Source organism: Chroicocephalus ridibundus, chromosome 1, assembly GCF_963924245.1.
Source record: "Chroicocephalus ridibundus chromosome 1, bChrRid1.1, whole genome shotgun sequence".
Taxonomy (NCBI): Eukaryota; Metazoa; Chordata; class Aves; order Charadriiformes; family Laridae; genus Chroicocephalus; species Chroicocephalus ridibundus.
In genome coordinates this window covers 152,119,562-152,146,145 of record NC_086284.1, presented here as the reverse complement: position 1 = coordinate 152,146,145, position 26,584 = coordinate 152,119,562, and the positions used below count along the sequence as shown (strand labels likewise).

Sequence of the window (26,584 nt, the reverse complement as noted above, 5' to 3'; positions counted from 1 at the left end):
CTGGGGGAAGAGCCCCTGACTGGTCCTCAAGTCACCTATTATCTAAGGAACTGGTCATAGTGTTCCTTTTAATATGCAAGTGCAGCCCTCTTGGGGAAAACTGTCTAAAGCTTCTTGTGCCACTTGGTTAATAAAAGTGTTTCCACCTTTAAAAGAAAGTTCTTTCCAGCTTCATTGTTCTATATTCAGTTAAAGGGAAGGGGTATGTACATTTTCTTCCCCTCTGCTAATGGGACACTGCTGTAAGACCATGCCCCCAGGTTGCACTTTAATAAATGGTACAGTTTTCAAAATTAATGTGTAGACTACTTTTGTGCTTTCCCCCACCCCCTTTCTAGTGCAGGCACCAAAGGAAAAAAAAAAAGGCTACTTTACTTACACAAGATTTGCTTATGCAAGGCACAAGGCCAGGACCACTGTCTCTATTGCTGCCAGCGGCATCATAAGCAGTAGTAAATTAGAGGAAGGCCCTGAAAACCTAAAAAACTGACAACACCAAAAAAAAAAAAAAAGATGCAGGTGGAAACTGAAATTCTCAAGAGGTGTATTGCCATGAGAACTGACAATTTTATTTAACTTAAAAAACCACACAAAATATTTACATACTTTCAAAACTTCTGAGGCAGCTGGATCACAGGTGAAGTCTTGTGTGATTACAGGTGTGTATCAAACAACCTGAGTCCAAGTTTGTTGAACCTGAGATGTGTCTGCAATACACTCATAAGAGATACCAGGTATTCTTCCTCATCCAAGGCTGATGATACCTTCTTTATAGCATGATACTGTAAAGCTAAACACTTTTCCTCAAGCATATCCAGGTTGTGTTCCCTGAAAGAATTTGCCCTGTACCTACCCCATGCCTTTTCTTTACAATTTCTCATTTAATTTTCTCAAGCAAGCATGGGTTTGTAGCAATTGAGCTTTAGCCTTCCCTAGCCAAACAACATCCCACCTCCCTTAGGGTTGTTCCCTCTGGCTGCCAGCTCCCCTCTAAAATAGACCTGATCCATGCCCCCCCCCCCCCTCGGCAATCTGTGCTGATCAACCATCCATTCCACAGTCTGAGGGCTTCCTGGGAACAATTAACACTCAGAATGGCTCAGGTGCAGCACCTGGAACAGGGCTGGGAAGAGAATAACTAAAGCAAAATGCTACAGCTGATGAGAAAAAAAAAAAAATACTGAGAGAGGGCAGGCTCTTTGCCCACCAAGTTTCCCCTGGCGGCACAAGCCAGGGCCTGTACAAAGTCTGCTACTGCTAAGGAAAAAAGGAAAAAAAACAGAAAAGATAAGACTATTGTAAATTGAGGGTAAGCACTACTTCTTATAGGTACTGGCAGAGCTGGCATGCAGCTCACACTACCATTGTTGCTGTTGCTAGTCTACGAAAGCCTATCTATGGAGCTCTGCCTTCCCTTTCACAGCTGTTATCTCAGAAGTTCGGAAAAAGTGATTTGCATACATTAAGAAAAGTAAAAGGTCTTCAGGAGTCCACATTCTTCATGCAGAGGGCTGGGGAGCTCACTCACGCAGCTGGAGGGAGAGAAACACAACCAGCATTAACAGCAGCAGAGCTGTCCCCACTCTGTGGCAAGCCCCATGCCTGTCCGCCCACCCACCTGAGGAGCCTGGCAGCTCCTGGGGAGCATGAGGAGCAGCCACAGAGTTCCCCAGCATGTCCCCAGCGCCTGGAACTGTGCTGCAACTCTGCCACCTGCTGTGCTGCACGTTTGCTGTCAGTCGACCCCTTTTCTGTGCTAAAGGCAGAGCGCGAGCTGGCACCAGCAGTCCTGGAGGAACAGGCCCTGGTGCCCAGCTCTATCCCCCTGCTAATTTCACTGCCCTGGTGTGGGTGGATGACTGTCAGCCCAGCAGCCCTTTGCCCAGCCTCCCTGCACCATGCTATTAGCCTGCTGTGGCAGCATGCCACATGCAGAGGTGAGCAAGGCCCAGGGCCAGCTGGCAGCCTCCTGCACTAGTGACAGACAACTCAACACCCTTGAGCTAAGCTGGGTGAAGCAGCGCTGAGTGACACTTCCCGGTAACACTATGCCTTGCTGCCTGGCAGAGACGCAGGGTGCTGTGCAAGGCAGCTGCCTGGTCTGGTGACACGCAGTGAGCCAGGTCCCTCTGCAGGTTGCTGCCAACACTGTCTATGGCAAGGCTGCAGTGCAGGGGTGTCCCACAGACCTGCAGCACCCCACAACTGGGTCACCACTGTTCCATGGGCCCCTGACTGCTCTTAAATCTCATTCTTAAGTAGTATCTCATCTCGGTATATATGTGTGTGTCTGTGTACACATTCACACACAGAGAGGGGATTTCTTCCTTCTTCCTTTCTTCTTCCTTCCCTCCCCTGACAGGTTAGTTACTGAAGCTGGGGCCAAAAGCCCTAGCCTCTACCCTGGCTTGACTGCTGGCTCTTTAGTGTCCCCACTTAGGCTGCAGCTCCAGAGAACCTGAATGAAGCTGCCATTTCCCATTCGACCATTTCTCATTGTTCCTCTGCTGGTGCTGTTTCTCAGGGGCAATTCTTTTCCCCTTGCAGTTCTGCCAAGCTCTGGGGAGCCCAGGAAGACAAGAGCAGAGACCTCATCGCCAAGACATTTGGGAAATACAGCCATCAGAGCTCAGCTCAGGCTTTCCTTTCCTGAGGGCATGATTAACCTGAGTCTTAACCCAAGTCTTACCAACACAGCTCCCTGAAGAGACTGCAGGGAGGAGAGGAGCAATTACATCTCTGCCCTACAGGAAAAACGCACTCTGTTTTCTGGCTGCGGTGAGAGTGGGGCAGGCAGGAGCTGTGACACATCCCCTCAAGCCCCGGTCCCTCAGCGCATCAACCTTCAGAGAGCTCTGCAGGGACTACCATTCCCTTCGGCCAAACCTCCAGAGCACTACAGGGAAACCAGCAGACCATGGGCAGCTCAGAGCTAGGCCACCCCTCTGGGAATAAGCTAGACCAGCTAAGAGGCTGGCTGTGACTTGGCACAGGGCTGTTTGACAGCACTCACCATTCTCACAATGTAGTTGTGGAGCTGCTGGCTGATGTAGTTCACGGTGGTCCTGAAGACACGCTGTAGAAGGGAGGGCATTGTATTCGCAATTTTTTTAGTTAAGACCATTGCTAGCACCAACATGGCCTTCTCCCGTTCCATGTCTGAGGGGATGGCTCTTGCAAGCCCCTCCACTGCCTCTGACATGCGCCGAGTTATCTCCTGTATGGAAGGAAGAGAAGGATCTCAGTGCAACAGCTGTGGGAGAAAGGAGTCTCAGCGCAGCCTGCCAGCACTGCGCTGGTAAGTGATGTGCTTGTTCTAACACCTCATAGGATGCCGCTCCTCTTCCTCTGGGGCACAGCCGCCTGCCTGTTACACACCCTGGATGACTATCTCTGAGCTCAGCTGCTCACCCAAGACAAAAAAAAGAAGGAGACAACACACACACCGCTGGAAAGTGTAAATAGCACCTTACACATTCAGAATGCAACAGCCCACCTCCTCCCCAGTGTTTGCACATAGCCTGCCAAGTCCTGAAGTGGCACAGGAATCCTGGGGCTCCCAAGAGAGGGCAACCCACCTTAAACACATTGAAGATCAGGGGTACAAGCTGAAGAGGGAACTGGCGAGAAGGCAAAGTGAGTTTCACAGAAAAGCCTTCATGTAGGCAGGAGCTAAAAAAGGTGTCTGGCACAGAACAGACACTGTCTTGCTCCCAAGATCAGTTTCCAAAGAGGGACAACATGCATATGGCACACACTAAGCTACACTACTAATGTGAAAAAGCAAGGTCCGCCTGGTCAGAGGTTAGGTTCATCTCAGCCTTAAAGACTGAAAGGTTAGGCAATAAGTTTGAAGGCCTGAAATTTAACTGGGTGGAGAACAAGATAGCAGGAGCGGGGAATGATCAGACTTCGCTGGAATCAGTCTGTGCAGGTGATAAACTCTAGTGGAAGACACCCACACCATGATAAAAACTTAAGAGGATTGTCTGAAGTCATTAAATCCCACCTTTTCAGCAAGAAGGTGGACCCTCAATTCAAAGGCAGCATTAGCTTGTAGAGCATAGGAAAACTTCCATCACAGGCAGAGAAAGCCAAACAAGCCAGAAAGCCACAGTTATCTTAAAGATGCCAAAAAAGCTCTGTAGAAGCAAACTGTGGCTCTTGATCCAGATGTGGATCCAATCCCTCAAAAGAAGGAAGCGGGATGTCTAACACAAGGGACCTCAAACTCTACTTCCCTTGCAGAGCAGTGAGGCACCTTAGATGCTGGCCCAGGGACCACATCATATCTATTGGTAGGAGAACAACTGCATCAAAGAGGTGGAGATGCCACCTAGAAAGGCCTTCTCAGCAGGTCACCCATTCAGGCCAAAACCCACTGCTACTCCCAACACACAGCCCATGAGCTAAACAGTTACAGCACTAGAAAAGGGTCTCAATACTTGCTGTCTCTTCAGTGGTCAGCAACAAGCTCAAGTCAAGCTTCTGGCACTAACACTGCTCAAGTTTTACACATGTAAAAAGCAGCAGACACATATGACTCAGCACGAAAGTCCAAAGATCTTAAGGACAAATACAAAGCCTTAACCAAGCAGTTGATTTTTCAAAGATAAGCCACATGGGGCCAATAAAATGAGGACAAAAATGCCTCTGAAAGTCAGTCCTCCACAAGTACTTCCGTTTCACCATCTGCAGAGAGGAGATGAGCCCAAGGAACCCATTTGCAGGGCAACAGCTAACACAGGATACAGCATCACCTCTAACAAGCCTTCAAAGGTAAGTGTTTGGGCTGAATTTTAAGATTACAATAACCAAAGCAGCAAAGTATCAAAGACACAGATGTTGCAAGCTTGCTGCTTCAAAGTCACAGCAGGAAGGATGCACAGCGTTTAGAAAGGGAACTGCTAGCGAGGTTGCTTTTCACTCACCTCTCCAGACAGATTCTCATTCAGAAAGTGCTGCACTAGGTCATTTACTACTCTTGCTTTGATTTCTTTATCAAACTGGTCTCCAATCTCAGCGAGCTGAGCAGCAATGATCCGGATAACTTCTTCATTTACCTCAGGGCCAAACACTGCCAACACATACAGCAGGATTTAGTTCACAGGCTGTAGTCAGACTGGGTTTGGTGCAGGTAAGCTGACCCATAGCATTTCGCCCATCTCCATTAACAACCTCCTCCCCACCCCTAATCATAGTGTATTCATGACAACTATACATACTACAATTCCCTTGTATGCACTGGACTCATTTACCAAGAGACAGCATGCAAACAGGTTTTTTTATCTGTAGTTTAGGTAAAGTGCAGCCTCACCGTCCCCAAAAAAACACTACAGGGTAGGTTAGAACATCTCCAAACAAAATTTGTACAGGGAAACTACAGACAACACCCTGCCTAAAGAGGGGAAGTGAGAGAGTGTGCATGATTTTTTCAAGTGACTACTGTCAGGACCTGTCTCTTAAGCACCATCTAAAATACAGAATCTCATAGAATGATAGCATAGTTTGGGTCAGAAGTTCATTAGTCCAACAGCCGATCAACAGGCAGGGATGCCTTCAACTAGATCAGGTTGCTCACAGCCCCATCCAACCTGACCTTAAATGCTTCCAGGAATGGGGCATTACTTACCACCCTCTGCGGGCAGCCTGGTCCAGTGTTTCACAACCCTCATCATATAAAAGTTTTCTTCCTTATATCTAGTCTGAATCTACCCTCCTTTAGTTTAAAACCGTTACCCCTTGTCCTATCTCCTTTTGGCAAAGCTTCCCATTGACACTTGAGGCATGAGACCTATGCAGATTTGTAGGAGGGAGGGCTGTTTACTGAAGCAGTTCCTCCTCACCCCGCTTAGGTTGATGTCCATGTGGCAGCTGACACATCATGGACATGGGGCACTAGTGAAGCAGGAACAGTACCAGAAACTATTTGAGGAACAGTTTCCACCACATCGGTAGAGCAGAAAGGGATTCACTGAGTACCAGAACAAGAGTTATTCCAAAATCCTAGCCCAAGTACTGATACTGCCTAAGGATTCATGTGAGGCCTAACTTAACTGCTTAATATCACACTCCTTGAGGACAGCAATCATTCTTATCAACTTTGTGGCCCTTGTCTGACGTGCTGCAGACAAAGTGTCAGGGTTATGGGTGCTCTAGAAATTTACGGGGAGATGAAGTGCTAAGCACTAGCTGTCTTATTCCAAGCACTAAAATCCCAACCAACACTACCAACAGCCACACTGTGAAGTTTCTCAGTGGAGAAAACATTACTCCTCTGAAAGAAGCCAGCAGCAAAGGTGAGAAAAGGGGAAAGAAAAACATCACCTTCAAAGAGACACAGGATGGAGAAAAGACTCACCTAGCTCACCATTCTGCAAGTGGCCGCTCCGATTGCCATCAGTCTGGAGTTCCACCTCGTCATCATAGCAGTAGCCGCCTTTCAGGAAAGACACAGTCCCTTGGTTTTGCAGGGAATGCAGTTGCTCTTTGAACTTACAGTCAGAGGATACCTCCAGGAAGGTGTACAGCAGTGCACTCTCCATCTGGACAGATCCATTGATCTTAAACATAAGGAAAATCACTGTTAAGCCCATGCCCAGGAAAAGTCACACTCAAAAGGTCTACACATATGCTGTTTTCCAACCCTGAACACATTTTTCTGGCCTCCTGGAGGTATACCCACACAGAACTGTCTCATGGTGAGTGATAGATGGCTCTGTTCCTACAAACCAGCGGTAGGAGAGTCAGCTCACCTTCTCCTGCACCTTTCCAGTTGTGGCAGTGACAGAAACCCTGATTGGAGCTCCTCTTTTGAAACAGATGTGTAGTCAGCATAAAACCACCCACTTCTCCCTATTCAGACATCTGTCTTTGGAAGGTTTTTACCCCGCTCTCTGGGAATTGGGCATTCTACTTCCCGTGCATAACTAAGCCAGCAGCTCCCATTTTAAATGTAATCAGAGGATAGCAGTAACAAGGTGGGAAACAGAGATAACAGACAGCATAAGCCTGCAAAAAAAAAAGCCCCCAAGGTTCACATTTTTTCCCCCTCTCAAAGGGATCCAGACTAATTCCATAATAAACAGCAGTGAAGCTCACCTGGTGACCCAAATTCACTGGGACACCAGGGCAATCCCCTTGAACAACCCACTGGACTCGGCACCAGGTTTTACATTCAAAAAACTTGTGGGAGGGCAAAGAGGGTTAGAACTAACACTAGGTGGGGTGCAGAGGATGACAGACATTTCAATAGCAGTTCAATGTAGCTAACAAGATTGAAGTGTGATAAATAATAGCCTCATAATTGTTCAAATATTGCACAATACAATGAATTAATTGGTAGTGTGTATTAATTTATTAGCTTTAGTAGTTTATTAGTTTAGTATGTTGATTTAATCAACATTGTAGTCATCATACATACATTGTAGTCTCTCAAATAGCTACATCTCCAGCCTGCAGTTTAAAGAGGGAGTGTCACACTGCAAGGTAACAAGGAAGCAGTTTTCAAACTAAGTGGTTCAATCCACTTTTTGTCTGTGTTCACGATGGGAAGCAGCAGTGTGGGGGCCCCTACAGGAACTCTGGGGAAGATGAGAAGGACATGAGCCAGCATTTTTTTTGGACTCAGCCCCTTTGAGCTATCTCGGAACAAGTGCACAAGAGAACCAACGGTCACAGCGAACCACTGACTTCAGTCAAGTTGAAACAAACCTGTTCCATGATGGATTCAGAGACAAAAGAGCTCTTGTCACCCCCTGCTTCAGGCCAGAAGTCCTTGCCCTGCAAAAGAGTGAGAAAGAAAAGGGTAAAGGGAAAAAATTCCCCAAAACCCACATCTTGCAGCAGTGCTCATGGGTCTAGCCATGTCTTGTAGACAATGACCTTTCTAGTGATAAATATCCATACTCTCTGGAGAGGGCTGCCCATCACACACTGGCAGTCATAAAAAAAAAAAAAGGCTGAGAAAACACCAACTGTCCCAGCAAAGAGAGCCCTATTCACACAAACGAGGGGCATGAAACTCCTTCCTGCCACAGATGGCTAGAGGGCAGTGGAGCAACATGACCTACAAACGGGCTTTAAAGCCAAGTGGTGGTGCTGGGGAAGGACAACGCTTCACAGTGCCAGAGGCTGGAATGGAAAGCAGTGTTATCACAGAGGAGTTCCCAAGTACCTACTGAGAGCAAGTGAGCTGCTTGGGTCTGTGTGCACAGCAACATGTTCTGAAGTGAAACACCCAGCTGACATTGCAGCACACCTGCAGGACTTCAAGTGTGCCTCCCCCCAGCCCCCATGCAGAGATACATACGTATACTCAGGCTTACTTCAATACTTTCCCAAAAAATATCTAGGGACAGGGAAGGTTAGACCAAGTGTCAAAGGCTTCTAGTTACATGAGCACAACTCCAGTAACCCTCCAAGGAGACCTACTAGGAAGAAGGGGGAAACCAGGACCTGGGTTACAAGCTCCTCTGCCCCCATGGCGCATGCTCAGGGTTGACAACCCTTGGCCTGTCTTGTAGCTGGGCAGTGCCCAAGGGAAGAGGCATGCAGGGAGGGCAGAAAGCATTATGCAGAGAGTGGCCTCCCTCACCCACCAAGAAATGGAAGCTGGTAAGAGCACAGCGCATGCTCCTCATCCAGCCAGCCATAGCTGATGGGTGGGTCAGGCCAGCAGCCCAAGTAGTCACATCTGCTACAGGAAGTCCCAGAGCAAGGAAGGTCCAAGAACAACACAGCAAGTGTCAATAACACAAGACTATCTAGCAAATGCCAAGGCAGGCAGGATAAGAATCCTGCTTATGGACTTTGCTGCCTTAGATGCAACAGTCCCACAACTGCACAGAGAAGTCGCTGGTTCAAGTTGTCTTCAACTCTTGATGAGCAAGGCCTGGCTGAAAGTGGGCACTACCTTCCCACCAGACCTCCTTCACCCAGGGCAATAACCCAGCTACTGCAAAGGTACCTTCTGACCAAAAATGGGTTGAAAGCACCAAGGAGCCTAAAGAGATGGTCTGCTAACCATCAGAAACCTGGGCTAGTGATAGATGATCCTATTTCATAGTAGCAACCCCTCACACTGTGTTTTAAATAACTAAGTGTGCTGGTGGAAAAGAGGAAGTGAAAGCAGAAATTAATTCAAACTCTGAAGGAAGCCACAGTAATAATTTCAAGAGACCATGCATTTCCCAACTTTTCAAAGGGTCTTAGAAGTCCCCGAGACCAAAACACAATCTCAAATGTGTCTAAAACACACAATAGCCCACAGGCAGCCTCTTAACCATGAGCTTTTTTTTTTTCATTTAGTTGTTACATTAATAGCTTCCTAAACCACAGGCTTAGCCTTTGCTGCATTGCTTTTTTTTCCCCCTCTGTTCCATTCAAATCCCTATTGCTGCTAGTCACCTATACCCTAAAGAGTGGGCTGGCTGGGGAGAGTACACTCCTCCGTCCTCCTCTTTGGAACTCAACAGGGCTCCGAAACAGGTCAGGGTGACCCTTCTCCTAGGCTTGACTTTGCTGGAGGAGACACAGACGTTAATTCAGGTTGGAAAACTTGGACAGAATCCCTGAGATTAAGGGGAAAGTGGGGATTTAGCATTAAGCCTGTGGCAGGACCTTGGCTTTGTGCAAAGTCCTCAGGAGTTGTCCACATAAGCAATATTTCCATAGCCTAGGCAAAGCCTCAACTTGCACATATTTTGTTTTTAGATTAACGTTTATTTTCAATTCAAAAGTAATTCAGCTCAAAAGCAAGGTGTTCATGTTACAACTAATAAACAGTGTATATACTCTGATACTAACTCCTGCTGAGTTAAATACCACTTCCTGAACCATCACGGCCGAGACCACAGGAAGCTGGAAGTAGTATTGAGCCTGCGCTGCCCACATGCCATTTGCCTTGAAACCTGCACCCATCACAGCGACCTTCTTGGGCTCCACCAGTTTTGCCATTCCCACCCAAGTTTAGTCTATGCCAAAAGCTTCATGCGGGACCACAGCAGTAATCTACAGCTGATCAGGTTAACCCATGCTTGCTAATTTGGGCTGGTAACAACCAGCTGACTTTATAGCAGGAGCACAGACTGAACAAGTCTCCCCATCTTTCAAGGTGCAAGAAGTTGCACCACCCTCCGCCCACGCCACACTACATATGCAGAGGGGCAGATGTTCTCCCACAGTTCTAGCAGAACCGTGATGCAACACAAGCCACTACAGCTGCAGGTTGCACACAAGCGGCCAGATATGCTGGTGAAACTAGCTGAGCAGCGCCAAAGAGATTTCTCACTTGCAGAAACTGTACAGCAAAGCCTCTTCCACCCAAACCTAGCCAAACTGTGCTAGGATGACCTACTTTTTCTCATTTATGGTAATTCCAGTCTATTGCTGGAGGGTGAGTTGAACAGTCAGGTGGCAATAAAAAGACTAAATAAAACATCACCCTGCAGAGGGACCAAGGTAATATTTCTTACAAGATGAATAGAACAGAAATAGATGTCAAGACAATTCCTTGGGGGTTTGCCACCTGCCACATCTTTCCAAGGAAAGCTCAGAATGTGGCTTTAAAACCCAGATTCCCTATATTTTTTGTCGCACTATTTCACACTGCCACGAAAGTAATTTGTTTTGGTCTGAACACTCATGAAAGGGGCAACCAAAAAGAAATGCACCATTGTGTTTTCCCACTCCCTGCTTTAAAAGGGGCACAGACCAGTCCAGGAAGCTCTATTCCCAAAGCAGAAAATAAAAGTTAAACAAAAAGACCCAGATCTATTCTGGACGTGCCCATACAGCTAGGCCCAGAAAGGCAGGGCATAGCAGCTCAGCACAAGGCTCTGCAAGTGCATCATCCACACTGGCTGACTAGAAGCTGTAAGAGGAGCTTGACCCTGTCTGCCTGTGCGTGTTCCTCACATGAATTCCTGGAAACATGCAGGGTAGCGCCTGTCTATATCTCTACAGACTCAAATACTCCGTTTTGAAAGGATTTATGCTTTTCAAAAAACAAGCAGAAGCTTACAGAAGAAGTGTCCTCCCTGGGTGCCCTGCACAGATAAAACACCTTGACAAGAGCCTCAGTGCAGACCGAAAGGGGCTGAGCAGCCCCTGCCCTGCCAGGGTACCTGCTGTACCCAGAGATGTTAATGGGTGTGCAGGGGGAAGAGACCTACAATACACAAGGGTTCTTACCTTCCCCTCAGGGGGTCATCTCGGCTCTATGTAAAAAGTTAGACACTACTCAAGGCAAGTCCACAGAAATAGAGACATTAAAAAAAATCACCCATCATAGTTGCAAACTGCAAGTTTGTCCACCCCTGCACATGAGCAGAAGTAAGACAAAAAAGAACAATGAAAAAACCCACCACACTCCAAAGCACTTAAATGGTAAAAAATTAAGACAAGGAGGCTTGAAGATGTTGATTTCATGAACTGACTCCCTGAATCAAAGAATCACCACCCAGGCAGTAAAAGTCCCTGAGGGGTTCCAGCCCTCAGCTAATAAAGTTCTGCTTGGGTGGTCTAAAACACACCTGAGAACAGAAAAAAGGATTTCTCTCACACCACAAAATGGTTCCCTACTACCACAATACAAGGTCATTTTCTATTTTTTTTTAAGTTAACTAGTAATTCCAGAACCCTCAAGTTTTAGATAATTACTTTGAATCAATGCAAGGGGCTTGGACAGTCACAAAGTTCATCCTGAGAAGTCAAATTCTTTAATGGAATCTCAGGATTCCTAAAGAGCAAACCCCAAACAGTCAAATGTAATCATGCTGATGCCACGTGAAATTTTTCATCACTAAAACTTCAGGATCCTGGTAGTTTTCAATTCAGATTAAGAACTTTTCTGGTGGATGAAAAACATAACCTTTTATTGGGTGAAAAGAATCTTTAGTTCAAGAATGAGAAAAGATGGAGATAAAGGCTACAAACACCCTCTGCATTCAGATTCAGAGTAAAACTAGATTATTCACTAAAGCTGCTTTAGGGCTGCTGAAAGTCCTAGAATTAATTTTATGGAGTACATTTTTTTTTAATTGAAATACCAATTAATTTTAATACATTATTCCTTTTCACACTTTCAATTCACTCATTAGACAAGCAAGCCCTATGTGTTAACAGCTGCCTCTGAGAAACCACTAAATGCCTTGAAGTGTTCAACAGATAAGACTACAATCAGGGTTTTGGACCAGTTCTTTTCATTTTCCTTAGGAAAAAAAAAATGGAGGGGGTATTTCAAACACAATTTTAGGACCTTTAAATCAGCTCTGAGGAGTCAGTGGGGAGCATGTCCACTCCAACTCAACATTGTTGTGTTATGCAGGACTGTGGAGAGGCATATGTTAAGTAAACATAGTTACAGTCAGAGGAGAGCACATCCACCAGCATCTTGTCAGCACAGAATGACAGACCTCATTCCATGCCCACACATGCCAGTTTTCACAAGAGAATTCTGTGGATACTTTCCCCAAAGCAAGTCTCCAAAGCAATCATGACACTTTAGACGGGACTGAGTACATCCTAAGGGATGGGACATACTGCTGTCCTCCAGCAGCACAGGTCCTTCAGGTCTGGTGTCCCATCTTCTGTTTCTCCCTCTCATCCCAAAGATGTATTAGCCTTTAAAAGTTACAAGGAACTCGCCAGAGCAGCTGTTCCCAGCTGTGGCCCACTGATGAGGGGTGGCAACACTACAGTCAACAGCAGGCAGGGCCAGAATCCCCTCTCTGACTCCAGGCTTTAAGGAGAGACGACACTGCAAGTTTGCAGAGCCAAAAAGAGGAATAGGCAGGACTGCAAGATGATTTGCACTCCATGGCTCTTCAACGCCTGCATCTCCTCCCATATCAGTGAGCTACCTCTTCTAGTTCTGTGAGGGGTCAGCCAAGGGAAAAGCCTCATCTGCTGTACAGCACTCTTCTCCCACAGCCCTTGCTGGTGATGCCATGCCATCTTGGGAAAAGAGGTGGCAGTGGCCATAGTTGCGCTGGAGAGAGACCAAACTAGGTCCTCCCTGCCATACCATTGTCACGTACTACATATTTCAAGAGCAAACACCACACATTTAATTTTCCCAGGTGCAGAGCTACACACAGAAACAGTGCAGCTGCGAAGCAGGCAAGGTTCCACTGCTCCAAAACCAGTGCAGGGCCCTACTGTACCTCCAGGCACTGCAAGCACATCATCATCAGCTCCTCGCATGGCAGCAAGAATCAGCCAGTAGCATATGGTTACCTGTTAGGGGGAACTCTCAATAGCTCTCAAGGCTGCCATAAACAGGAGTAGGTCCCATAATCGCTACAGCAACAGCACTGAGCCACCCTACACACTTCTTCACAGTTTTGGTACATCTTCAAGACAGCTCAGAAAAAAATCCACCCCACGAATAATGCCTCTGCTTACAATTGCTTTCCCCTTACACCCCTTCACCACCCCTCACAGCTCAGCCTGTGAGTTACTATTCTCAGCTGTATCAGACACTGTCTGGTTATGAAAACACACTCTTTCCAGCAGCAAAGCCACATGCCCATGGGACTCACTCCTTTAATAACTTGTCAGGATTCCGAGACACATTCCCATACAAGCACCTGGACAGACACACCATCAGTCAATGCACCTGTCATGTGAGTTGTTAAGATACTTATCTTTAGGTCTCACATTTGAGTTAGGAGTGGGTTAAAGTCTTCAAAGCAGAAACTGCAAGAAGGGGGAAAAAAAAAAAACCAAAAACCTTCCAACCTGTGCACTGCTTTCTCTGCCTGGCAGCTGAAAGATAAGAACTTTATTTTTGGCACTCAGGATGACATCATTATTGAAAGAAATTAAGTTGTGCCTATTTGTCTCTTCCTGGACCTGGTGGCTCTTGTTTGTCTTGTAGGCAAACATTTCATTGTTGAGCTATGGAGCTTTTCACAGAACAAGGCATCTTTTTACAGGTAGGGAAACTGAGGCATTTGATATGACCTGGCATTTTAAATTCACATATCAGGCTATAACCACTCAATTTCACTGTCTTCCTAAAGACTTGCTACAGGCACAACTGCTTTACCTAACCAGCCGTTACTGGAAAGCGAGGAAGAGAAACAGCACCACAGACCTATGAAGTTCCTTATTTGAGGATATTCTAAGCTGTGCCAGGCTGCTGCCTGTAGCACTTTGAGTCATGACAGGATAAGCAAATCGCACATCATACAGCCCACAGTCCCCAAAGGAATCTCCATCACCCTGCCACACTTGATTTCTAGCCCATAAACCCAACAGTAACTAAACAGCCCAGCTAGCAGCAGGTATCAGAGCTTTTCCTCATATTTCTCTAGCTATGGAAGAAGCCTTACTACTCCTTCAGACTGCAACCACACGTGCACTTCAGACTTTGCACAGAGAGAAAAAAAAAAAATCAGCAAAAGGGAAGATAGCTTGTTGATCTGCAAAAAAAAAAAAAAGAGATGAATAAATAGGATGCTATCACAACCACAGAAAACCTGTCCCTATCTCTACTCAGCCTGCAAAGGATATGCCAGCCTGTAACAGCGTTTAGAAGATCCCAAGATTTTGCCTCATCTGAGACCTGTTGTCCTCCCAAAACAGAATTTGACTCTAGGCTTTGGAAAAAAAAGCCGGGGAGGGGGGGGAGGGGCAGGGGGAGGAACAGAGACATTGCAATATATTAGCCAGGTGAAGGATAGGCTGAACAAGCTCCTTTGTGCATCTTTGGATGCACACACATGCACTACTGTGAAGCTAAAGCAATGGTTTGGTATCATCTGGTTAAGACCAAAGCTATTGGCTTGGAGTCTCTCAGGACTTTCTGCACCACAGGGAACACAGCTTCCAAACTACAGGCATTTTCCATGCATTTGCCTCTGAGAGAGGCTACAACATAGATAGCTTCATTTCAGGAGTGGCAAAACTTACAAGCCATGGGCAGAATACTTTGAGATGCCAGCAGGTCTGTGGCCTGGCACGGGATAGACAACAGACCCCATCCCCCAGTCACTTGTCATTTATTTGCTAGCCTCTTAGGAAAGATACTCTGCTTGTCGGGGAACCACTAGACTGCTTAAATCCAGCCCTCCCTGCTACACTCAAGCATGACTGCTGATTGCTTGAGGCTGTCAGCTTTTGTTTCTCTTCCTTTCAGATCGCATCCTCCTTTAAGACATGAATAATGCCACTACCAATCACTCCAGCAAAGAAAAAAGCAGCAGTTTACTTATAACACCTTTGATGCAAAAATACATTGAAACATGCTGAATGCTTCCAGCACCTAATAGTTTCAGTGTACGTTTATCTTCAGCAGCACTGAAACTCTAAATGGAACACAAAGATCGGACACTAATGGATGATTGTCCAACTACCTCCTTAACGGGCATTTTTACCTCTGCTTCTTTAGTACAGAGTGAACACCTCAGCCTGAACACCAAGTACTCTCAGCTGAGTATTCTGACTTAGAAATACATTGCACAGGTTTTTTGTTAGGGCTTTATTTTCCTTTTTGAAAGAAAAAAAAACTTTACCAGAGACAATTCTAAAAAGAAGGTTTCAGTTGGTCTTTTTATTAGAGATTTATTTCGTCTCCCCAAGGCCTGCTGCTGTTTCACATTATTTTTCATGACGACATGAATTGCACCAATCTTCTAGTTATCAGGGCAGTACTTTGACTTCTTAGGAATAAAATCATCCTACTTCCTCATCAACCTTTATTTTCATTTGGCTCAAAATGCTGTTGCCTAGCCCCTATGCAGCACATCAATGAATAAGAAGGAGCACTGCCATATTACTAATTCTCTTTAAAAAAAAAAAAAAGAGTAGGCAGGAACTGTTGATTACTGTGGTTTCTATATCAGATCAGTGATGGAGGCAGCATGACAACACTTTTTAGTATTCTTCAGAAGCCAGCCTACAGATGCAGCTGGGCTGAAATTGAGTCAGCAGAAAGCCTGCAGCTCAAACTGCCCTGAAGCTTGGGGCTGGGATTTGGATTCAGCTAACCAGAGCTGGACCCAAATGGAATTTGCGCACCTTTATATTTCAGGCATGGTCACACCTAAGAGGAAGGGGCAAGATTTGTCTCTTGACTGCCATAGTGCAGGTGACTTTCTGAATCTGTGACTAAGCTTTGCTCCCCCCGCCCCACCTGGTGTTGAGCAAAGTAACATCAATCAGGTAAGCCTGCCCTGCATTTCACCTCCCCATAAATGTTAAGAAAATACTCTACCTTTCCTAAGGACCTGGCAGAAGGAAGCAGTGCAAATCCTGATGAAAAGACACCATCACCCTTACAAGACTGCTGGTCTTTACAGTGTTAGCTTCATGTTCACAAGTCCAACAGCCCAGCAGCTGCAACACAACCCTGCAGTAACGTCACAGGGCATACTCAAGCTGTTCTTACTGTTTGCTTCTTGGAAATTACTTGGAAAACAGGCAAGACCGAGCAATCACAATTCCAGCCTTTTGACATTACAAAGGAAGGACAAACAGACCTAGAGCAGGGAACTCCTCAGTAATGTTGCTAAGTGGTGAGCACTGGAATAAACTCCAGTCATCACCAGTGACGTGCAAGTGACGGTGTCAAGCCAGAGAAATTCAAGACTCGCTTCCAGATTTAGAAGATGCCCCTGCTGGGGCATCAGCACCGGACACCTGCACTTTGGCATGCTTTTACAGTTAGGCAGCAGCAAAAGTGCTCAGTCCCTGGAGGAGAAAGGACAGTCTCTCTTACCACTTGGCAATAGTGCCTCTGACAGCTGCAGGTGCCACTTGGACAGGCTCTGACAAGAACTGCAAACCAAAAGATCTCCAAAGTAGACTGGATACAGTAACTGTTATGCCACCTAGAGGACAAGAATATCCTCTTTATTTTAGTTTCAACACATGTCCTACCGTTGCCATGTGCCAGCATGAGCACAGATCATCCATGAGTCTGAAAATCAGGAATGCCACTTCATATTGCAACTTAGATGCCTTTCACAACTGATACCAACAGCGAAGAGGAATGTAAATTTGTCTTTCCCTTGCCTGACTGGCAAGTTAGATAAGCAAAGTTGGAAAAGGATCAAAAATAATAATAAAAAAAAAAATCAAAGAGATGGCTGTATAGACACAGGTGGCCAGTAACAGGAGCACTCTGTCCACCTTTGGTCACTTCCACATCATATGACTAGACAAGAACTCCTCTTCCAGACTCATAAGTACCAAGAATATCTGTACTACTTTCTCAGAAAAAATCCAGAGGCTATAACGATGCTCACGATGCAAAAGTTCAAATACTAGATCAGCGTGGGTCATTTGAGAGTGCACGTCCAAGGAGCAATACATTGTGAGAGAACCTCATCAAGGCTCCCTGCTTAGTTAAACAAGTATGCTGATGCAACAGCCAGGACGGCACTCACAGAGCCACTGAGCAACAGCTCAGTGCACAGGACAATTTACTTTTGAGAAGATTTTTACAGCTCTTACTCCCCACGATGATTTTAGTGGAGCCTGTTCACCTTATCAGACTCAGAACACTCACTACAAAGAAAAGACTTAAAGCATTTACGAAAGAAGGGGTACATACACAAGCCTGTCTCAATATTTGACAGCTTCTACAAAACATGAAAATGAATTTTAAATGGGTTCCCTTCCTCCTAAACATCAAGTGTATCACAGCCATAAGCATCTCTTACATTCCTTACTTTTATGAACAATCATGTATCAGTAAAGACAGCCAAGGAGGAGATCCACAAAAGGAAAGCCTGATGCTGGGCCTTTGATTACACTGAATACACTGAACCTTAGAAGAATTCTCTCCCACCATATTGTGTTCCAACCTCCTGCTTCCACCACGATAATTAAACTGATGAAGCCAGTGAAAAATTAAAGTCATCTTGAAGACATCTCTTAAGTCAGAAGCCCAGAAATCCTTGAGAACCTCAAAGAGGAAGTGTGCATCAAACCAGGCAGCCAAAAAATGATACTAACTCAAAACAGTGTTCACAGCCCTGATCAAAGCCTTTTGACAGCAGCACCTCATTAACATTGTAAGAATGAAAGAAAGCATCATCTCTTTGGAACACTTTTAACACAAAATATCTTCTTTGAAAGACACACAGCAGGAGCCATTTGGAAACTGTGACAGCAGAATTGCAGAACAGTTGCCTCCAGGAGCACGCATTTCCTACTGCTGAGGCAAGCCTACACAGAGGCCCCAGCACCTTGCATCAATTTTCCACTCAACACTGCTGTAGGCTCTCTAGCTGTAGGTCTAAAAGCACGGTGGAAAAGCGTGTATTTCCACACACGGAGAAAATACATGACCATGCATGAAATAATGCAAAGCATTTCACTTTCAGTTTTAGCTTAGGAGGAAACACAGATTAACATTGCATCCCAGGAAGCAAATACAAAACCAAAACACAGCAACTAGCTGAGCTAAGTGGATTTGTTTTATGTGGCTGTTAATCTAAGGGTATAACAACTACACTAAACTACCAGAAGTTACACTCACCAAGAAACATATTTTCTTCTTTAAAGTAGATGAAAGAAATAGCCCAATATATTAGAGAGACCTGGGCATTGCTCATTCACCATAAACTGCAGCAAAAGCATACTAGGAACTGACCAAAGGTCACAGGGTTTTATCAGAAAATACAGCAGGTTCACTGACACTTAAACAGAAATCCAACATCCATGTGTGTGCAATGATTGCACACACAGTCCAATCCCCCTCCTTGTACCTTCCATGAAGCTGAGATTTTAAAGGAAAGTGGTGAGCAAAATGCTGAGGTAGAAGGGTTTTAGAACCACAATGACTCTCTCCTCTCTCGTGAGAAAGAGCAGCATTCAAGGATATATTAAGATGTACAGGCTTCTCCTCATGTTCAGCAGCAAGTACAGTCCAACCAAAGCCCACCACAGCCAGGAAGCACCCTGTCACCTCCACACAGTGCCATATTGGTGCAAAACAGTAAGAAAGCCATCAGACTGGATCAAGAACAGAAGTTACTAAGGGCCCAAGGCAGTGCTAACAACACTCTAAGCCAGGGGGCTACTGAAGGGGATGGGACTAAAGGGTTCTTAGAGCAGCTGTTGCAAAGAAGGGTGTGAAAGAGACATTAACACACCACTGTGCTCTACACTTGAGCACTTGCTTCAAAAATCATGCAGGAAGCAATGCCATCTCATCCAGGTATAAGGAGGCATCCAATGCACACCACCGGCAGTTAGAGTCCTGTTCACTTCCCAATATAGTTGAGATAACGGCAGGATGCCCGGACACTGGTCACTACACACATCTGGTACAAATCAAGGCAAGCACAAAAGCTTAACAGATTGCTTTCAAATCCAAAAAAAAAAAAAAAAAGAGATTGGACACTCCGCATGACTCATAACATTTCTTACATTTTACCCCTCCTTTTCTTATCCTTCTTCTCCGGTCTGGGTAAAAAAAAAATAAAATCAGACTAGTAAAATCTCTGAGGAAGGGACCAACTATACACATTCTGTAATCATTACTGATGAGTTTTAATTAAAGCTAAACCCAGTTCCCTGCAACCCCAAGATGAGCCATATCCAAAACTAAGAGGGGATCAGACTTCAAGTAGAAGCTTTGCAGCTTTGGCCAAGCCCAGCTGTGAGTTCAACTCCCTAGTTAAAAATATTTGCATGTACGGGCTTTGCACAGGACACAAAGATAATTCCAGCCCCAAAACCTTTGTAATCTGACATAGAGGAAAACCCACAGCATGCTAAGAGATAACCGGAGGAAGGCACTTTGCAAAGAAATATCAGATTCCCTTATAAATTCCGCTTTTTCACTACTTGAGGAACTGCTAACTGGTGGAAATGAAATCTGCTCATCTGTACTCAATTCCCTTCAGCAAGAGAACCAGGCAGATTCCCCTACTGCTTGTTAGTTCTTACCCAGCAGGCACAGGAGCTGCTTTATCAAGGAGCCACCACCTCATAGCTGCTCCTCCACAGTTACGCCAGCAGGCTTTGCACTGAGCATATAAACCTTTTAACCATTATTAGATCCTTACTCCCCCATTCAATGAGACATAAGGGAAGCGATAACTTCTAAGCACCAGGACACTCCAGGAAGGTCTCCAAAGGTGGCAATCACTAGATTTATGTGCCTGCCTGCTTCCAGATTAAATGTTTTCATTCTATTACAGAATAAAAAAAAAAAAATCTGTTTGATCTGCCAGCTCCTCAGACTCCTGCCGAGTGTGGATGACTCCTGTCATCCTGTTACACGGGAAAAACACAATACATGGAAACAACATGGCATAACTGACCCCAGGTGAGAGTGCTCAGCGAATATACACACGCACCAGCCTTCCCTGATTATATATCACAGCTCTTATTGTTTTGGGAGCCAACAGAAATCAAGAGCCACGCTGATCACCTTTACAAGGTGCTTACCTTGCAAAGGTATAACATCCCGGTGGTGGGGATGGGTACACCTAGTTCTCAAGAGCAGGGACTCCAGGTTTGCACTTGTGGAGCGCAGCGCACAGTTCTGCTGAGGGTGCGTAGTGAGAAACCAAGCTAACTCACTGTCTCAGCAGTACTAGTGCCATCTGGCCTAATGTAGCTGTAAGAAATTGGGAGGCGGGGAACCCAACCAAACCACCTAACCAAAAAACAGTCTTATTTTTTCTTCCTAAATTCAGCGGATGTCACTAAATGCAAACATGGAGGAACAGCCAAATAAAAAGAGGAGATTTTCACACCAACCTTTCTAGTACAGGGCAGCCTATCCAGAAGGGTTACAATCAGACATTACACTCTACATGTATACAATGGAAGATTTTGCCTCAGCTGGTCTCTAAATCCTGACAATCAGTAAAGACAGAGAAGAGACCTAGAAGCGAAGACAGGAAAATGGGAAGGGACAGGTTGAAGAAATTCAAGCAAATAACAAAGTGCTAGAACGCTTGTTTTTATACAATGCATTCCTACACTGGTTTTGTATAATACCTTCAGCACAGAGAGATCACAAGCAGTAGGTGTTGCAAAGCTTTGCCCTAAGGAAGACTCCGAAAAGTGTTAAGTTTGTTATGTAAAAAAGTAACCACAGAGAGAAAAAAAACCACCGAAAACCCCCTTTTTAATTAATACCTTTTAAGATGTTATACTTCCACAGGCAGGTGAAGACAGAGTTTCAGTATGATTAGCGACAAAAAATTAGAACAGAACACCAATCGGTTCCCCATAAGTGGACTTTTGCAAAAAGTCCTTTACCAAAAAAACAAACCAAAACAAAAAGCCTTAAAAATAATTTCCTGTTGGGGAACCACCTTGCTCCTTCCTCCACCAAATGCTTAACTATTTCAAAAAGGTAACAAGTACCCTACAACAAGACTTTGGCCCAGATACCCCAAGAAACACAAAGAGTTGACAACTTCTGAAATAAGCATGGACTTTCTGGACTAAGATTGTAGTGATTTATGTAACTCTGAAGCCCTGTAACTTAATTTTTTTTTTTAATTAAAGCTACAAAATATTGTGCTTTAAAAGACACGACACTCCCCACCCCCTCCCAAACCTACCAGTTTCAGAGCTGCTGTCACTCCAAGGTACAGAGAACGTCATCTGACCACATACATTAGACAAACTCCTTTCTAAGGAACGGGACCTGCTCACTTAGTTCCTTTCCACACTACACAGCTTCCTGCTCCAGCCTCCAGTCACCCTGAACTGAACACGGTCAGAGGAATGTGCACGCTGCTCACAGCGAACAAAGAGGCAGCCAAGGCGCTCATCGCCTTAATAGCCGGCCAGACACCTACAGCTCTGTGGAAGGTAAGGAGACTGGAGAAAAGCAGATACTGAAGTGACTCATCTGTATCAATCACCAGGTTTTCCTACAAATCATAGCACTATTATCAGGAACCCTTTATTGCCCTGCTTTCTTGCTGTAGCTGCCACTCCCACATCCCTCTGGTTGCTGGAAAGCTGAGGCAAGCACGGGTCCCTCTGGAGCTGCTGCTACAGGATTAACTCCTTACTCTCCCCTGCCCAGCAGATATCCCTCCAGTCTGAAAACTCTCGCCAGAGACAGAGGGCGAGATGCTGGACTTTACCAAGTGGGCAAGAGAAAGCTTTTTACAGCCTATGAGACACCACCTAAGCAGGAGGAGTCTGCAACAGAAACTGAGAAAAGGGGGCAGCGGGTGACTTGATGACAGCTGGGGAGAGCAGACGAGAGGCCAAGGTAAACAGCAGAGCAGAGGCTCCACCACAGCACAAGGAGAACGGCGTGGATGGAAGAGCGGGGCAGAGAGCAGCCGAGCACAGAAGGCACGCACCAGACAGAGTCAGCAACAGACTGAGAGCAGGAAACAAAGTAAAAGGAAAAAAAAAAAAAAATAACCGAAGTGCTGACGAGATAAGGTCGGATTCGGCGGGCAAAAGGGAAACGGGGGAACTGCGGGGAGACAGAAGAGATTCCAGCAGCAGTAAGAGAAAGCAGAAACCCCACGCAGCCCTCTGCGGGGTCCCTCACCGGCCACTTCAGCTAAACAGACCGAAGGGCTCCGAGAAGCAACCGGTAAGTCAGGCCCTGGGGCTCCCCGAGGCGCCAGGCCACCATCAACCGGCGGGCCCGCTCCACCAGGCCCCACACCCGCCCGGCTCCCCGCCACCGCTGGCGCCCCTTCGCGGGGCGGGAGCCGCATGGCACTATCCCGGCACCCTCATCCCGGGAGGGGGATCGGGGTGGGCCCGCACCCCTGGTGGGACGCCACGATGCTCACTCCGCCGACTTCCCGCCCTGCCCGAGCGTGCTGGCGGCATCGCCCCGCGGAGGTGAAAGGGAGGGGAAAGGAACGGGCAGGCGCGGCCGCGAACGGCGGCTGTGACCCCCAGAGAGCCGCTTCCCCCGCAGGGCAGGCACGGGTGCTACTCACCTGAGCGGGATCGAGGCTCGGCGGGCCCAACACCTCCCCGCTTGCCCCGCGCCTCACGCTATTTGAGCGGCGCTAAGCCCCGCCCCCTCATCGCCCCGCCCAGGCGGCGGGGCGGGCGGGAAAACGCGGCACGCGCCGCCCGGCGGGCGAAGGGGCCGGCGGCCAGCAACGGCTAACGGTCAATGGCCGGGCGGGGTAACGGCCCGCGCGCGGCGGGTCGGGGTGGGAAGGAGGGGCGCTGCCCACCCGCTTCGACCTGTACGAGGTAGCGCTGTGAGGAGGAGGAGGCAGTGGCGGTGAGGAGGCCGTCCGGGCCCGCCGCCGAGGGGGGGTTGCGGGGCTTTCCCCGGCGGGGCGGGGCCACCCGGAGCCGGCGGGGCCACGGCGGGGCTAGGCGCCAGGCTAAAGGGAAAGCGGCGTCGGCTGCCCGGCCGGCGCCTCCTCGGAGCACGCCGCGGGGGCTGTGAAACCCGCTCGAAACCGCGGCCAGTGCCGGGTCTCCCCCAGCGGAGCTCGCCTGCCGCCGGCGCAGCCTCCTCAGGAGGTGCATCAGCTCAGGGGTAAAGCAGTGCCGGGCCTTTGGCCCCCGCCGCTGGCAGGATTGTTCTGGAATTTGGGTGGGTACCGACCTTAGGCTTCTTGTCTCAAGCTTCTCGTGTGCCATTTGTAACCACTGCAAAATAAATGTAACTCTTCATTTAATAGAGTTTTGTGGTTTCAACATAGTTCTACTTCAGCTTAATTTTTATTTAATGCAGCCTTACACTTTTAACACAGGCTTGTTTAAAGCAATGCTTACTTTGTATTTGATCCAGGTTTCCTGTCACACTCTCTTCCTGACTTGCCGCGTCATGGTACCACTTTCAGCTTTTGTTTTGCTGCACGAAGCACGCGAAGGGTGTTTAATCAGGAAAGGGCTGATCATAGAGTGCTTTTTAAAGTCCCTGGGAATCCACAAAATGAAGATCAAACGGATTCTGATTCAGGGTTGAGACATGTGTTTACCAACCCTTTGCATGGCTTCATGCTGAGAATTATGGGACACGTAAGTATCTGCCGACTTCTGTAAATTCCAGGGAACTGAAAAGAAGTTTCTGTTTTTTCAAACTTCAGCTTGGTCTTGGGAAGTCAGTACTGCTGTCCTCGAGTAGGCAAAACACATACTCTTTCTTCCTTCTGCCCAAAGTGTATATATATCTTTTGAGAAATCTACCTATTTTTTTTGCTGCTGGTGTCTCAGTAATACAGATAATTTACATACTTTTATAGAATATTTTAATAATTAAAAAAAAGAGGTGTGATCTTATCTTTTGCTTACAGGAAACCACGTGATTCCAGTGCCTGAGACATTCAGAAAAGCACCATGTACTCAGCAAGTTTGGAAATACTGGTTTATCTGCTCCCTTGCTCTCCACAGGTGTTCACGCTGTTGCAAAGATGCCAAGGGAAAATGGTACTTTTCCCAGAGTTTGGACAGTTTGTTGTTTTTTTTTTTTCTTTCTATCTTTTGAGTGCTGTGTAAGAAGATGGGGGCTAAGGAAGGAGGCGACTCTCTGTCGCTTCCCTTGAGTAATATCTATAAAATGAAGCAGGAGGCCCCCTCCCTCCCTTTGGCTCACTGGGCAGGACCACCACGAGCAGCCACCTGCCAGCACTGTTGCTTTCACCCTTTGCCACCTGTAGGATCCTTTTCTCTGGTATCAGCTCCCTTGCTGCTGATGCTTAGGATTTAAAAGAGGAAGATGCACTCTGGCCCTGCTTGAATTCTTAAAGGGAATCTTCTCCAAGAATGCTTTTCCTGGAGAGGTGCGCGGCCAGGTAGCATCCTTGCAGGATTAGGTTTGCATTCTCCTATATGCAGGACTTACTTAAAAAATGCAATTGCTAATGTGGGCAGCTGTGACAGCACTCGTGGTGAGGACTTTTCAGAACCCATTAAACATGAGGGAAGCCAGAATGCCAGGTTTTTCACAGTTCTGTCCCAAAAGGAACAACATAGAGCGGGTGAGGCCTCACCCACCCTATGTTTCACGTTTTTTATGTCGTTTACGTGTTTTTTACGTTGTTTCACACCACGTGCAGAAAGGGTCAGAGGCTCCTGAAGGCTACTTTCATTATCAATGGAAACTGAAAGCAGCAGCTGCCGCCATACTGGGCTCCTCAGGTGGGATGTCTTTGCTAGAGGCCTTTTTCTGGTGGTGTTTCTTAGGCACACATGGCTCATCTCAGAGGGCTCTCCATCCAGGGCCGGTGTAGTTCTTCACCAGAGCAAACCATCCAGGAAGGTCTCTCTAGGAGACTGGTGGTTCTGTCTGTAGTTTAGAAAATAGCAGAACCTCTGGGTCCCTAATTGACATCAGGAGCTAACCAGTTTGCAGTGTAATTAAAAAGCCGTGATGCAGTGGCACGAGGCTGGTCTCCTAAGATATCGATGGGAGCCCATCTCCTGTGTCCCGGAGTCCGGTGGTCAGATACCATACATTCATTTTTCGTTTGGCATCAAGGGAGAAATCCTTGCAGACTGGCCTTTTGACACCAGAGAGATCCCTTCCAGGTAACTGCAGCTTTCTCCCACTACTATTTGAAAGCAAGAAGACCAAAAGGACAGGAAAGATTGTAGGGTTTGAAATGTCCCCAAAGAACCGCCGACCTGCTGAGCTGCACAAATGAAGGCGCCAGCTGTGTCACTCCTGCCACTCCAGCACAGCCTGCCATCCCTGCCTCCTTGAACTGCACCAAGAGGAAATCCCAATCCCCCTGAGGCCCCTTATTCCCACCCCACCCCCCCGTTGCCATAATAGGTCTGCTTTAATCCAACCACTTTACAAACACCAGAGTTTATCCTTTGCTTTGAAAACGGTTGGGTGGGCAGGAAAATTAGACTCATTGTTTGGGATTTCCCCAGCTGGGATTTCCCCCAACATCCTGTGCGTTTTCTGCCTGTTGAAGAAAAAAAAAAAAAAAGCCACAGAATCATACGATTTCCCTCGCAGCAGTGCTGCTGACTGGATGTCATTCCTCCGGGCTTCAAGCTCCTGCTGTTACTGGACCCAGCAGCCACCACTTAGGCTGAACGTTGCCTTTTTCGAACAGGAGATACCCAGACAAGATGCCTGTTCTGACACAGGAGCTGGTGAGGTCGAACCTCTGAATCCTTCCAAGTCTGTTCCAGGGGCTCTGGAGCTGCCCATCACTTCCTGAGCTCGCACAGTGCAGATGAGACGTGGGCATGGAGTGGTGGAGGCTTAAAACAACAGAGTCAGCACAGAGGCTGATGTCACGCACTACTCATTTTACTAAACGCTGCCGTACCAGCGTCAGGCTAAGTGAGCTGCAGCTACCGAAATGAAATGCTAGTTCCTATAATTCAATTTATACTGCCTTCACCTCCTCTTGGCTATTTATTTTAACTTCTCTTCACAGAGAATCTGAAAAAACAGTGAAAATACAGAGAAAGGAGGACCATGTTTTGGGGCTGTATCAAGATCAAGTTGTTTGTACCTCAGATAATTCAGATGGGCTGCAAGTGTTCCAGCAAAAGACACATTGAAGAAAGGCCCTTTAATGACACCTAGCCTTTTATCTCATTTCAACATCACCTTCCCTCAGCTCCCGGTTTCCTCTTTAATCATCAACGTGGGAGTGAACGCAAGGGAAACAAACGGTAACTCCACCAACAAAAA

The 26,584-nt window shown here is 46.7% G+C and overlaps 1 protein-coding gene across 1 annotated transcript; it reads right to left on the bottom strand.

Moving 5' to 3' along the window:
* Positions 1–532: 532 nt before the first annotated feature.
* On the bottom strand, positions 533–22,985 carry BID (BH3 interacting domain death agonist). The gene is made up of 6 exons (XM_063359275.1): positions 22,902–22,985; positions 7,714–7,782; positions 6,362–6,563; positions 4,932–5,077; positions 3,014–3,217; positions 533–1,532 (listed from the first exon to the last, which is right to left on the bottom strand). The coding sequence occupies exons 2-6, from the start codon at positions 7,720–7,722 to the stop codon at positions 1,521–1,523; spliced, it is 573 nt and encodes a 190-aa protein (XP_063215345.1). The 5' UTR covers positions 7,723–7,782; positions 22,902–22,985; the 3' UTR covers positions 533–1,520.
* Between the last annotated feature and the right edge of the window lie 3,599 nt (positions 22,986–26,584).